The 12,405-nt window shown below is 36.6% G+C and overlaps 1 protein-coding gene across 1 annotated transcript in view; it reads left to right on the top strand.

Moving 5' to 3' along the window:
• Positions 1-2,798: 2,798 nt before the first annotated feature.
• The window catches only part of EMB3142 (nuclear pore complex protein (DUF3414)), a 72,176-nt gene continuing 62,569 nt past the window's right edge, over positions 2,799-12,405 (top strand). The window contains exons 1-10 of the mRNA XM_089145372.1: positions 2,799-3,099; positions 3,189-3,284; positions 4,724-4,798; positions 4,882-4,986; positions 5,062-5,172; positions 7,777-7,936; positions 10,046-10,131; positions 10,366-10,488; positions 10,589-10,816; positions 11,855-11,944. Coding sequence (XP_089001498.1) covers positions 2,959-3,099; positions 3,189-3,284; positions 4,724-4,798; positions 4,882-4,986; positions 5,062-5,172; positions 7,777-7,936; positions 10,046-10,131; positions 10,366-10,488; positions 10,589-10,816; positions 11,855-11,944 — 1,215 coding nt within the window. The 5' untranslated portion in view covers positions 2,799-2,958. The remainder of the gene's footprint in view (positions 3,100-3,188; positions 3,285-4,723; positions 4,799-4,881; positions 4,987-5,061; positions 5,173-7,776; positions 7,937-10,045; positions 10,132-10,365; positions 10,489-10,588; positions 10,817-11,854; positions 11,945-12,405) is intronic.

Consider the following 12,405-nt stretch of genomic DNA (forward strand, 5'->3'; position numbering starts at 1 on the left):
AATTACCCTAACATTTTCACTTTGTTCGTGAGTTGGTTGCCTCCAAACAACTTGAGGTTTGTTACATCTCTACAATCGATCAAATTACGGATATCTTCACCAAAGGTCTGGCCAAGCAACAATTTATGACTCTTCGAGACAAGCTTTGGGTCATGGACTCCCTTCGCTTGAGGGGGCCGCGTAAGGGAGTGATAGATGTATAGAGTAGGACAGTTGTACTTATACTAGTTTTCTTCTATAAATATGTTGTAATATCTCATTTATTATTATTGAAAACTAATTATTACAGTATGCCTTATCCTCGGCCTTATCTTGGATTTCAAATTCTCCAATCATCAACGAATATCATAATGGACATCCGAGGACTAGAAATATCCTTCAGAAAATTATTTCCATATGAATAATTGATGGTCCTTACAGATTTGTCAGCATTAAATGCTTTTTGCAAAAAGTACATGATATTAATTCCGAGGGGTGTCTCAGTTGGCAAAAGACCAATGCTTCCACATAGGAGATCAAAGTTCGAATTCACTTGGGGCCAGACCTTTGCCTATTTTAGATATATAAAGCTCCCTGAGATGTAGTCCTGCGTGTAAGCCGACCCGGATGAACCTTAGATAAAAATAAAGAGCAAATTGCACGGGCACCCCAAAATGGAGGGCTAAAAACACTGACACCCCACTTTATGTTTAAAAAACACATAGATCCTATTCTGTTATAATGATTAATTGTAATTATTGTATAATTAAAAAGACAATTATACCCTCAATTAAACTTACTTTCCATTATGCCCTAACCTAAGGATTCACATTCTATGCTAATTCTCTCCTCTCTCGGATCTCTGCCTCTCCCTATTCCGCTCCGGCAGCATCGACCTCACCACCTCAACCTACTTCTTTGCACCTAACCGAAAATTACCACTCTCTGATGATTTGGATGAACCATTTCTTGAGCTTCATTAATTTACTCTTGATCAAATTTTTATTTTAAATCTCTGTTCAAGATGTCCCTGGATCGCATATCAGAGCCTCTGTTCATCAATCCTAATTTGTTTCCCTGTGATTATGAATGCATTTTTTTTTGCCAAAACCCTAGATGTTTTGCGATGGAAAGAGCAACTAATCATGGATGATTCTAGTGTTTACCCAGGCATATCTTCTTGCAAGATGGCTTCTTCCTATCCCTAATCATTCCCGATAAATTATTTCTGTTCGTTCAGAGCTTGAACCCGAACAGTTGCAACCTCAAAAGATCTTCAATGTTAACGTTTCTCTTTCAATCACCCAAGCTCCTCAATCGTCTCCATCTCCTACTCCGAGAGAATCATTGGAGCCGGTGAAGAAGAAGCAAAATTTGTAAATTTGAAAAAATTAAATGAAGTTTCCCACATTCCAGAGCTGGTTTGAGTTTCTCCCGGATCTTTACAATTTTTGAGTTGCAACATAACTAATGAGTTTGATTACTCTTCCCAGATTCTGCGTAATTTGAAGAGACAACAACAATAATGCTTATTTTCTTGTGAGGAGTACCCACTAGCCAGTTAAATAAGACTTGTAAGACTTTACAGATTTTTATCAACTCAAGTGCACAAGGTTTTCTGCTTGGAAGAATGGAGATCAGAGTCGTGTTTTTCCATTTCTTATCGATTTTCAAGCTTGAAATAAATTGATTTCAATTTTTATGTTTGGATGAAAAACTTCTTTCTATTCGGATGAACCATTCATAAAACTAATGTAGTTTATGAAGGTTTCCATTGTTCTCCTTCGCAGATATAAAAATCTTAAATCCTACCGCTAATCGACGAAGCCCCGGAAAGCAAGATCGCCATTTTCGAAGATAATTTCTCCTCATTTATTTGTGTTTTCTGATAAGGATCTTACAGTGGATTCTAAACCAGTTAAAGAAACACTTGAGCATAAATTTGAAGGCATCTAATTCATTTATGGGAGAAGACGGGTGAGGCTGGTGCTGCCGGAGCCGGAGTGGGAGGAGATGAGAGTAGAGTGATAAGGGTATTTTTGGAATTAAAAAAATATAAAGAGGGGTTTAACAGTTTTCATTAACAAAATGGACTAATGTGTCCAATATAAACCCAACTTTGGGGTGCCTTTGTTTTTCAAAAATAAAGTGGGGTGTCACTGTTTTTAGGCCTCCATTATGGGGTGTCTGTGCAATTTACTCGTTAATAAAAAAGAACACTTAATAACATTTGGAACTTAGAACAAAATAATCAGAGCTTCTCCAAGCTCAAAAAGTTTAGAAGTGAGAACAAAAGTGAAATTAGAACAACTACCACGCTTAATTGTAATTATTAGTTAAAATAATAAATACTTCACCAATGGTGGAATAGTAAAGTGATTAAAAGTCTAATTTTCCACGGAATTGTCTTAGATTCGCAATTATTCGGTGGCACTAATATTGTTATTCCCATCCCCAACATTTATTTAAAAAGCTCATATTTCAAAAAGAAAAAAATATTAAATAAAAGAACAAATTATATTTACACCCTTATGTTTGTTAATAAATACGCTTCAGAGTTTTTTTTTTTTTAAAGTAGTCCGATAAAGTCTCCTTATGAAAAGGGTTTGCTGACCCTAAAAATTGAGTGACTTTTATGTGTTTTTTTATTTACTTATATTTAAAACTAACATTTTAAGTAGGGTATTTGTAATAAAATGAATTCCACGAAAAGGGAATAAACATGATCGTTTACAAATTACAGATGATGTAAATGTAATTTGATCCAAATAAAAAGCATAAAACATCTTATCCAGTGTTTTGCAACGGGTATTTTATCAAAAAACCCTAATAAGTAAGCCCGCGTAGGGTTTAAAAAAAGTCATTGAGAAACGTCGATCTTTTTTTTCTCAGTAAAACGAAGTTGCGGGTGTTTGGCGCCATTTTTGTTGGCTCTTTAGGTTTCCAAATTGCAGAAGAAGAGACAGAGGGTTAGCAGAAATGGTCGCTCCAAAGCTGCTTCTATCGATCATTGAGTCTGCACTCCTCGGCCCATCCCTTCCAACGCCGACCCAGAGGGTCGAGCTTATGCATGCTATCCGGAACTCTGTATCATCTTTTCAGTCTCTCCTTTCTTACCCGGTAGGTGTTCGGTATCCTCCTTCTGAAGTTACAACCAGTCCCGCCTACTCAATCAGCTCGGTTAATCTGTTTATGGGTTTGTTTTACAGACCCCGAACGCGTCAGATCGTTCACAAGTTCAGTCGAAAGAAGTCAGACTTCCTGATTCGCAACCAATCACGCTAGATGATCAAGATGTTCGGATTGTAAGTTTCCCTGATTATTATTTTTAATGATGCCTTGGTTTAAGCGTATCTTAATCTCGGTAACCATTCTTCTGCCCCGGGCGAACATCTGCTGGATGAAACGATGGATACGAAGATAAGCTGTTTATCCATTTTCCCCCTTATCATTACTTCTAAATAATTTATATTTTGAGACAAAAACGTACGGCAGGAATCGTGGATGGGAGCAACAACTGAAATGCCCGTTTGGAGTCCTGAACTGTTAGATTATGGGAATTTAGGTCACAGTATTGATACATTGAATGATGAAGTAGGAAATTGACTTACCTGGTCAATTCGTCTACTGATGGGTATGAAATGTCCCGTGTTGAATTCAGAACTCGCCTTATATTGCAACCTATCGCATGTTTCCTAAGTCTTGGAGTGGAGAAAGTCTTGGTGTGCCATTTGGTTCATATCCATTGATTAGTTGAAGTTTGAAGCTAATTCATTATCTCATTGTCATCGTAACTTATTGTCATTCTATTTGTCTATATGCATTGAGAAATGTTAGGGAAAAAAATACGAAAAGAATAAAAATGCTGTAGGGCTTGGTCAAGGTAGCGATGTAGCAAATGTAAAAAGGAGCTAAGGAAAGAAAATACCCACCACACCATGGGAGAAACCTATATCAATTATGTTGAAACTCCACTCCTGATAAGAAATTGGAGGTGTAGTTGTCTAATATGGCAGCCAAAGGGTTGAGATGTTATGGAAACCAAAACTGAGCTCTCAGTGAGTGAGATAGTCACCATTGATAAACTCATGAATTAAGATACCATACAAAAAGTTTTGCTTTAATTTTATCATCCTTTGTAGTTTTTTATTCTTTTTATCTAGCATTTTTATCTTGTTTCTTCTGGAACAAATTCTATGTACATAAATGTATTTGTAGTTTTGTACAGTGAAAGGGGAAAAGATGTAGCTATAGTAAAGGAAGCAAGAGATTGTGTTGACAGCTTTAAGGCTCAAAAGCCTAGTTGCTTCCATGGATTCTTGCATACCTACTGCCCCCTTTTCTTTCTTGTTTAATGGCACAAGAATTGTGAAGATTATAGTCTTTGCCTCTTTGTTACTAGCTTGCCATGCGGTAAACATGGTTGGTTCTACATCACTTTGCCTAATTAGATCTTATTTTCTGGTTTTAGTTCTAATTTCCTATGGTTCTAGATTTACCAGTGGTTTTCTAACCCTCAGTTGATTATAACACCCTTTTTTAGTACTCAGTCCTAACAATTGATATAAGCATTAAGAGTGAATAACCATAAAATTAACCGCATTTCACAATGATCAAGGTCTGAACCATTTCATATTACGATCACAAGTAAGGCTACAATATATTGTCAAGAAGTGTCTTATAATTACGAACCTCAAATTGTTTTCCAAATATTATATTTACACTTGTGAGTGCTGTTATTCAGGCGCTGAAGTTGAGTGATGATCTACATCTTAATGAAATAGATAGTGTCCGTTTGCTTGTATCTACCAACCAAGAGGTAAGTTATGCTTTATTTCTTTGTCTGAATCCATTGGTTTCTTATCTCTATTTGGTTTTAGATATTTATATATTCTTCAACAGTGGGGTTTATTAGGGAGAGAACCATTGGAAGTTTTGCGACTTGGAGCGGGGCTTTGGTACACAGAGAGAAGAGATTTGTTAACGGCTCTATACACTCTTTTACGGGTAATTTTCATTCTTAAACTCTCTCCTTTCCTTTTGAGTAGGTAAAATGCTTATGTTTCTTTGGTTCATTTGCAGGCTGTTGTCCTTGACCAGGGACTTGAAGCTGATCTTGTTGCTGACATTCAGCAATACCTGGAAGATCTCATAAATGCTGGGCTCAGGCAACGCTTAGTTTCTCTTATAAAGGTCTGAACTTTTGGTATGCTGTCTTCAATTGGACTACCTGATTGTTCTAGTGAACAGTTTGTCATTCATTACTCTTGCATGGAGGCATGTGCTAGCTTGGGAGGCCCATAAGGTGCTTGTGTTAGGCCAGTGGGCTGAAATTGATTTTTGGGTAGTTATATTGGAGGTTAATCACCACTCCTCTTTTTCGTTTTTTGGGTAGTAAGCTATTTTATAATAATATAAAGTGGGATAAACTCAGTGCTCAGGATTAGTAGTCAAGTGTTTTAGTTAGATTAGGATACTCAATAATCAAGTTCTGTTTTGAGTTTATAAATTTATTGAACGTGTTAAGAGAATTACGAATCTTTTGAGTCAATATAAGAATTTCCCCCCTTAAAAAGGGCATCATACCCTCTCACTTCAGGAATTTTAGGTCTGTATATATGTACCGCCATCAATTAGAGATGTTAGACTATGAGTTTTTCTTTTTAATTTATTTTAAAAAAATTAAATGACCTTTGGTAGTGTTGAGCAGTGTAGGTGACATTGGCATTCCAAGGCTGCTGTCTTTGCTTCTCATCTTGTATGCACATTTTGTCTATTTTTCCTTTCAAGAATATTGATCTTATCTCTTTTACTCTTGCTTCCTATTGATCTGTGCCCCGGGGGGGGGGGCTCTTCTGATCAAGTCAATTTGCCAATCCTCTTATATGTACTGGGTGGGGTATTTGTCCTTCCAAAATCCATCATATAACCTATGGAATCCCTTTTTTATGCCTTCCTACAGAAAGTCGAAGAAACCCCTCATTCCTCACCCCTTTGCATTTTTTTAATTTTCTGCTGTTTCTGCCAATACATGGCAGATTAACGTTTGGATAAAATTTCTTTCTGCCATCATTCTATTTAGAGGGCTCATGGAAATACTTCATATAGTGCCACAATCTGTTTGACATAAAATTATGTGTTGAACTACTTCAGCAAGCCTGTGCATGAGGCATCCAGCATCTGATGTTTTGACGGCAGTAGCATAAACCCCCTTGTGGGCTTTGTAGCAGGAAATGATATATTCTGTTAAAGAGATTGCTTTGCATAAATTGCTTTGAGTAGGTAAATCAATCATTTGTCTTTGGGGATCCAACATTAGTCCTCTTTTCCCTACTAGTTGGTGTACTGGAGATGCATCTTCTCTTATGTCCTGAAAAAGACATTATATGGACTGGATTAAAACGGTCAGTCAATCATAAAATTAGGATTCATTTGTTGTTGTAGATAGTTGTAAGCTTGTAGCATACCGTATCTTGATGGGTTGACGTGATTTTTCTACATTGTAATTTGTAAATTCATACATGATTTTTCTGCAGTGTAAATTCCTATAGGAATGCTGTTTTTCCAAAATCAAACTTTGTTGTTCAGCATCCTTGACTAGCCACCCCTTAGAAGATATTTTGTTAATATCATGCATTTCTAATGAAATGGATGCAGTCGTGGCTTCTGGAACCCCAGAGTCTTTCCTGAACCTGGATGTCTGATGTATATGCTGTTACGAAATGATCTATTGATATCTGCCATTAAGTCATTTCATGGCAGTTCCATCTATTGTTTTATCGTGAAAGATAGTTTCAGCCTGTTCTGCCACAAGTACCTCCATATTCCACTGGGCAGTAAAGTCTTGTCCCACTCGATCAAGCCCATGTCTTCCCTTTACAATCTGAAGAATTCAATAACAAGTGGCTCAACTATTTATATTTTTGAACATTCATCAACTTGTCTGCAATTGCATACCTAATTTGAGTTTTTAGAGATCTGTTTTATTTTTGGTTTTCTGTTTTCTAAAACTTATCACACTTATCCACAGGGATATCCTTTAGCCTAGCAGTAGTCATTTTCTTAGTTCATTGTTTACTCTGCAACATTGTGTTCCGTAATGCATAATTGTCCTTATAGCCTTGTTATTAAAATTTACCTTCAGTTTGGCTTGTACTTATCGATACACTACACTCTGCATGCACATATCCAGTGCATTTTTTCATGTTCTTATTACAACTTATTCTCATTGATCACCTTTTGATCACAAGAGGTAAAAGAGGTTTCCATGGTCCAATTTCTGAGCATTGGTGGATCATGTGGTTTAATTCGATGCAAAGTGAAGAACCTTACCTGGCTTGACATGCCACAAATCCTCTAGAAAGAGAGGGGTGCCTTGGGGAACGTGGACACAGGTGGTGCATGGCATCTTTTCTAATAACTCATTCCGTTGAAATGTATATATGAAACCTTTTTATGCGCAGAATTGCTTATTGTTGTATTCCCCAAAACCAAAAACTATGAATTTTTCTGCTTCTAATAGATCATTAGTTTCCTAGAGGGGTATATCATTGACCAAGCAGGGTAGTCTCCGCCATGTCACGTAATTACTGTTTATTCTTTATCGGAGAAAAAATAATTAAAAATCAAAGTATTAGAATGTGAAGAGATGCAGTGTATGCCTTAGGCTCAGAGAGCCTTCTCTTTTTGTTTTGTTAACCTTTTTCTTGAATGTTCCATTACTGTCTTAAGTTCTTCCCAGTTGTTATTAAGTTTTTAACTGGTTATCGCTTACACTATGCATTTTTCTGTCTTTAGGAGCTCAATCGTGAGGAACCAGCTGGTTTGGGTGGGCCTCATGTGGAGCGCTATGTTCTGGACTCCAAAGGTGCTCTTGTGGAACGGCGAGCTGTAGTTTGGAGGGAAAGGCTTATCCTTGGCCATTGCCTTGTTCTATCTATTTTGGTTGTGCGGATAAGTAAGCAGATAACCATTTTCCTTCCACTGCTTTGGATTTTTTGATTTTGGAAGTTTGCAATTGTCATTCTATTTTTCTGACCGTGAATGTGAGATATTGATCAGACTCAGGGGAGAGTACTCCATGTATATTATTCTTTCTTTTTTGCAAGGGGGGGGGGGTTCCATCCCAAGACCTTTCACCACACCACAGCATTGCCAACTGCGTGGGGCAGCTGTTATTTGAGTTCTGAATCTCATTTGTTGCTTCATATTGCTATAGAAGGGGGTTTTCATGTTTGTTCCCAGACAGAAATTTATCTGGTATTAATCAGTATATTGAGATCCTACAGATTGTCTCAGGTTCCATAATCATGTCAATGACCTTTTTTCCCCCCCTTCTTTCTGGACATGTAAAATTCTGAAATGGGCACTCTTTTCTCAATTGTATGACAATTCTGGTTGTCCCAGTTGGTGATGTTTCCTGTAATGTTGCCTTTTTTTTTGGTAAAATTTTATTCTGGTTATGGCGGGGTGTAAGCCCTTTGTGATCGATGCAACCAACTCCTTCTTTGCTTCTTAGCACCAATATCTGTCATATATGGCAAGGAGTGGGTTAGACTTCTGCACAACTTGATGCAACCAACTTATTTTCTTCTTCTTAGAACTGATATCCATATTTGTTGAGGAGTGCGTTTGACTTTCCACACTTTTTGTTTTGTTATTTAGAGGGGACCATGGTTCATCATTGTTCACATTCAATGCAAATTTTCCTGTAACCTGATAAAGGAATAAGTTTGTCTGCTCGATTTCCTTCTTGGTTTCTTGAAATAAATGTGCCAATATCTTTCATATTTGGTGAGCAGTGAGTTAAGAGTTTCCACACCTTTTTCTTGTGTTATTTACTGGCAAGAGGGGACCATGGTTCATCATTATTCACATTCAATATGAAGTTCCTGTAACCTGATAAAGAAAGAAGTTTGTTTGCTTCGTTTCCTTCTTGGTTGCTTGAAATAAATGCATAAGGTTCTTCTTACCCAAAATAATTTGCACCTGTTGCAATAGAATGTGTGGTGCACAAGAATCACAATCTCTGTTTTGAGGCTGGTTTCCACCAGCCAAAAAACTGAGAATGGTGGTTTCGACCGAATGGAACTTCTTCCCCCAAGTGTTGATTAATTTCCAGCATTTTCCCCCAAGTTTTGTCAAATGAGTTACTGATTTAGGGTAAAAAGAGGTCAAAATCACAAAATCCAGCAAAAAAATTGTTTGGGGGTCGAAACTCGAAGGGACAAACCTCGTGGAAGCTGTCAAAACCTGTGAAATCTTGCAGCTTTTTGACCGTCTCTGTTGACCGGCACTTTTTGGTTTCCACCCAGGTTTCATCTCCTTTTTTTTTCATAGATCGAAATTTGTACCATGGTGGTGCATTGTGGAATTTTTTTTTTGATCAATGTGCATTGCAGAATTTGATGGTTGGTTTTGATGCATGGGAAACCACATGATCTGTCTGTAAGAGGATGGGTTACAGAAATACAGGAATCTTGTGTTTCTTGTGAAATGTCTTGAAGACATATCTTAGAACTACCTTTGCAGTAAGCTAATTTACATAGTTGATATCTTGCTTCCTAGTTGATAAGATGATCCTTATGGTCGTTTCCAGGGTGGCTAAGAGAGAAGTTGTCGAATAAGGAGAAAATGGGTGATTCCAAGGACAAGATGATTATCTTATGTCTGAGACTTTTGTGGATGTAAAAGGTGGCTTGTCCTTTGGCTCTTTAGATTGGATATTGAACCTGTTAAGTAAAAAATAACATGGTACCTCTGGAAAGTGGAACTTTGACTAGTTTATGTTTACACTGAAGCTGACTTTTGGTGCTTGCTAGTTAAATCAAAATTAGCTCGTAAAGAAGTATTTTGAAAGTATTATATCTGCATAGTGCTGTTTCCACTCATCTACACCAGATAACATTTGATTACAAGAAGTGATTCTGTTGTATGCATTTAGGAAGCCAAATTGGAGATGAAAAGCACACCTTGAAGAATTGCAGACCACAGCAATTGGTGGTATGAAATATTGATGGTTAGACTTAGACAATGATCTTGGTTTCTTGGTTTTGCTTATTTCCAGGACCGAAAGATGTGAAGGAGGTCTTCTCTGCGCTGAAAGATAGTTCTGCTGAAGTTAACGATAGCAGTACCACTGTAAAACTTCAGGTTTGATATTGTTTTGGTCCAAAAATGTCTTACTACTTGTTTAATCTTTGAATTTGTGAAATATAGCTGATTTTTATTTATTGTTTTGGTCCAAAAATATCTTACTACTTGTTTAATCTTTTGAATTGTGAATTATAGCTTATTTATTTAACCTTGCTTGCGTTGTTTTCAAATATTATCCATAGAGACTTGCTCTCTATTTTAATCACATTTTACTTTCTCATGTTCTTGCAGATTGCTTTCAGTCTTCTGTTTTCTCTTGTTATTGGTCTGATATCAGATGCACTAAGCTCAGCTCCAGATAGAGCTTCTGTCCTGTCCCTTGATGCTTCTTTCAGACGTGAATTTCAGGAGCTTGTAAGCTGAACAAAGGAATGGTTTTGATTATTTATTCTTTCAGGTGCTTGCTAAATTTTTTTTTCTATTCTATAAATTTGCTAAAGATATCAGTTGGTAGGTGATCTCTACTGGAGCTGATCCAATTGTTGAGGGGTTTGTTGATGGAGTAAGACTTGCATGGACTGTACACTTGATGTTAACGCAAGATGGAATTATTGCAAGGGAAACAGCTTCAGGTGCCTCATCCAGTGACTTGGGAAATCTCTATTCTTGCTTGGATATCATTTGCTCAAACAATGTTTTCCAGTTTCTTCTGGATAAAGTTCTCCGAACAGCAGCTTACCAGGTTTGATGTTAACATACTGTGGTTATTTGGGTGTGGGATAATAAATATCTGGTATTAACAAATTCTTACATCATTACTTGCCGCTTACTAGGAAGTTACCATTTGGCCAAAGAATGGCTTATTCCCAGGTGCTGAGATGTTGCCCTGTTTAGTTTTTAAATTCATGTTGGGCTTTGGGAATTTGATTTGGACTCACCTTCTGTGGCACAAGTGATGAATTGTTCCAGAACTTCTAAATAACTTTATATTTTCTACCCACCCCCAAAAAAAAGAAGAAAAAAAAAAAAAAAAAGAAGAGAAAGAAAAAGAAGTAGATTCCCGTTATCATTTTTATACTGTTGCTTTTATAATTACCTTTTGCCATTTTTAATTTTTATTGTTGCTGCAATTATCAGTATTTCATAATTTTGCTCATGCATAGGATTTTGTTGAATAGCAAAACTATCTATTTGGTGTATCTTACTACATATACTATATGTTAGTTATTTAAAAAATAAATTCATTCCTGTATCAGCCAAAGGCTTTTTTATGGATCTGTAGGATCCATTGTTATTCTGTAATTTGGAAATAGATGAAATTAAAACTTGGTGCCTCCTAGGCTCCTGCAGCCTTCCAACTAATTACCACAAAACAGCCTTCCTTCTAGAAATCTAGAATAAGTTAGATTTGCTTACTGAACTGATTGAATTGAAATTTGAAGAATCATTCCTATGATTAGTTTATGACTCCTGTTTGTCTAGAAGTTTCCTAGGCTTGTAATGCCTTCCTACTAAAGTTAGGAAAATAGATAGTTTCTGACCAGATTGAATTTATATTGGGTTCGAGTCATCCCTATGATTAGTTTATGACTTTTGTTCATTTCTGATGTCCACCCATCGTTCCATGTTTATTTGACCGATCACATCTCTCTTATCCATGTGAATCACTGAATGTTTTGGAATTTTATACTTCAAATTCAATATCTGTCACTTAGTAGCATTTTTCATGTGATTTCTTCTTAATAAAGTATGTACTTTCTTATGCTTGTTATTTGAACAGAATGATGATGAGGATATGATCTACATGTACAATGCTTATCTTCACAAGCTGATGACATGCTTCCTTTCTCATCAACTTGCAAGAGACAAGGTAGGTTGGAATTTATCTTTCTGTTTGATGACTATAAAATATATGAAATACTGTTTCAAAATAATTTATATGCAAAGTATTAGGCTCACAAGCTCGTCAAAATTTATATTTGGTAATACTAAGTCAATCTCTGCTTGTTGATTCTAATAGTCAATGTATCTGTAACCAAACAAGTTTACTTGTCTTGTTAGAGAAAACTGCTCTGTGCCATTATGCAAGCAAGTGGAACTGGATTGTGGGATAATGGAGATGATGCTAGTTGATGATGAGTTGCATGGTTTCCTTTCTGGGTCTTAAGTTTTAGCTGAAACTGGCCACAAACTGGTGTACTATGGGTGCAAGTTTCTACTGCTGGTTTTGAGGCCCAAATAACCAAATTAATCATGGAACTTCTAAGATATTATATTTTAGGTCTTCTGACATAGGTGCTATAGGTCAAAGCATGAAGAAGACCAAGATAG

The sequence above is a fragment of the Hakea prostrata genome, chromosome 2 (assembly GCF_041222555.1).
Source record: "Hakea prostrata isolate BN-2017 chromosome 2, UWA_Hpros_2, whole genome shotgun sequence".
Classification (NCBI taxonomy): domain Eukaryota; kingdom Viridiplantae; phylum Streptophyta; class Magnoliopsida; order Proteales; family Proteaceae; genus Hakea; species Hakea prostrata.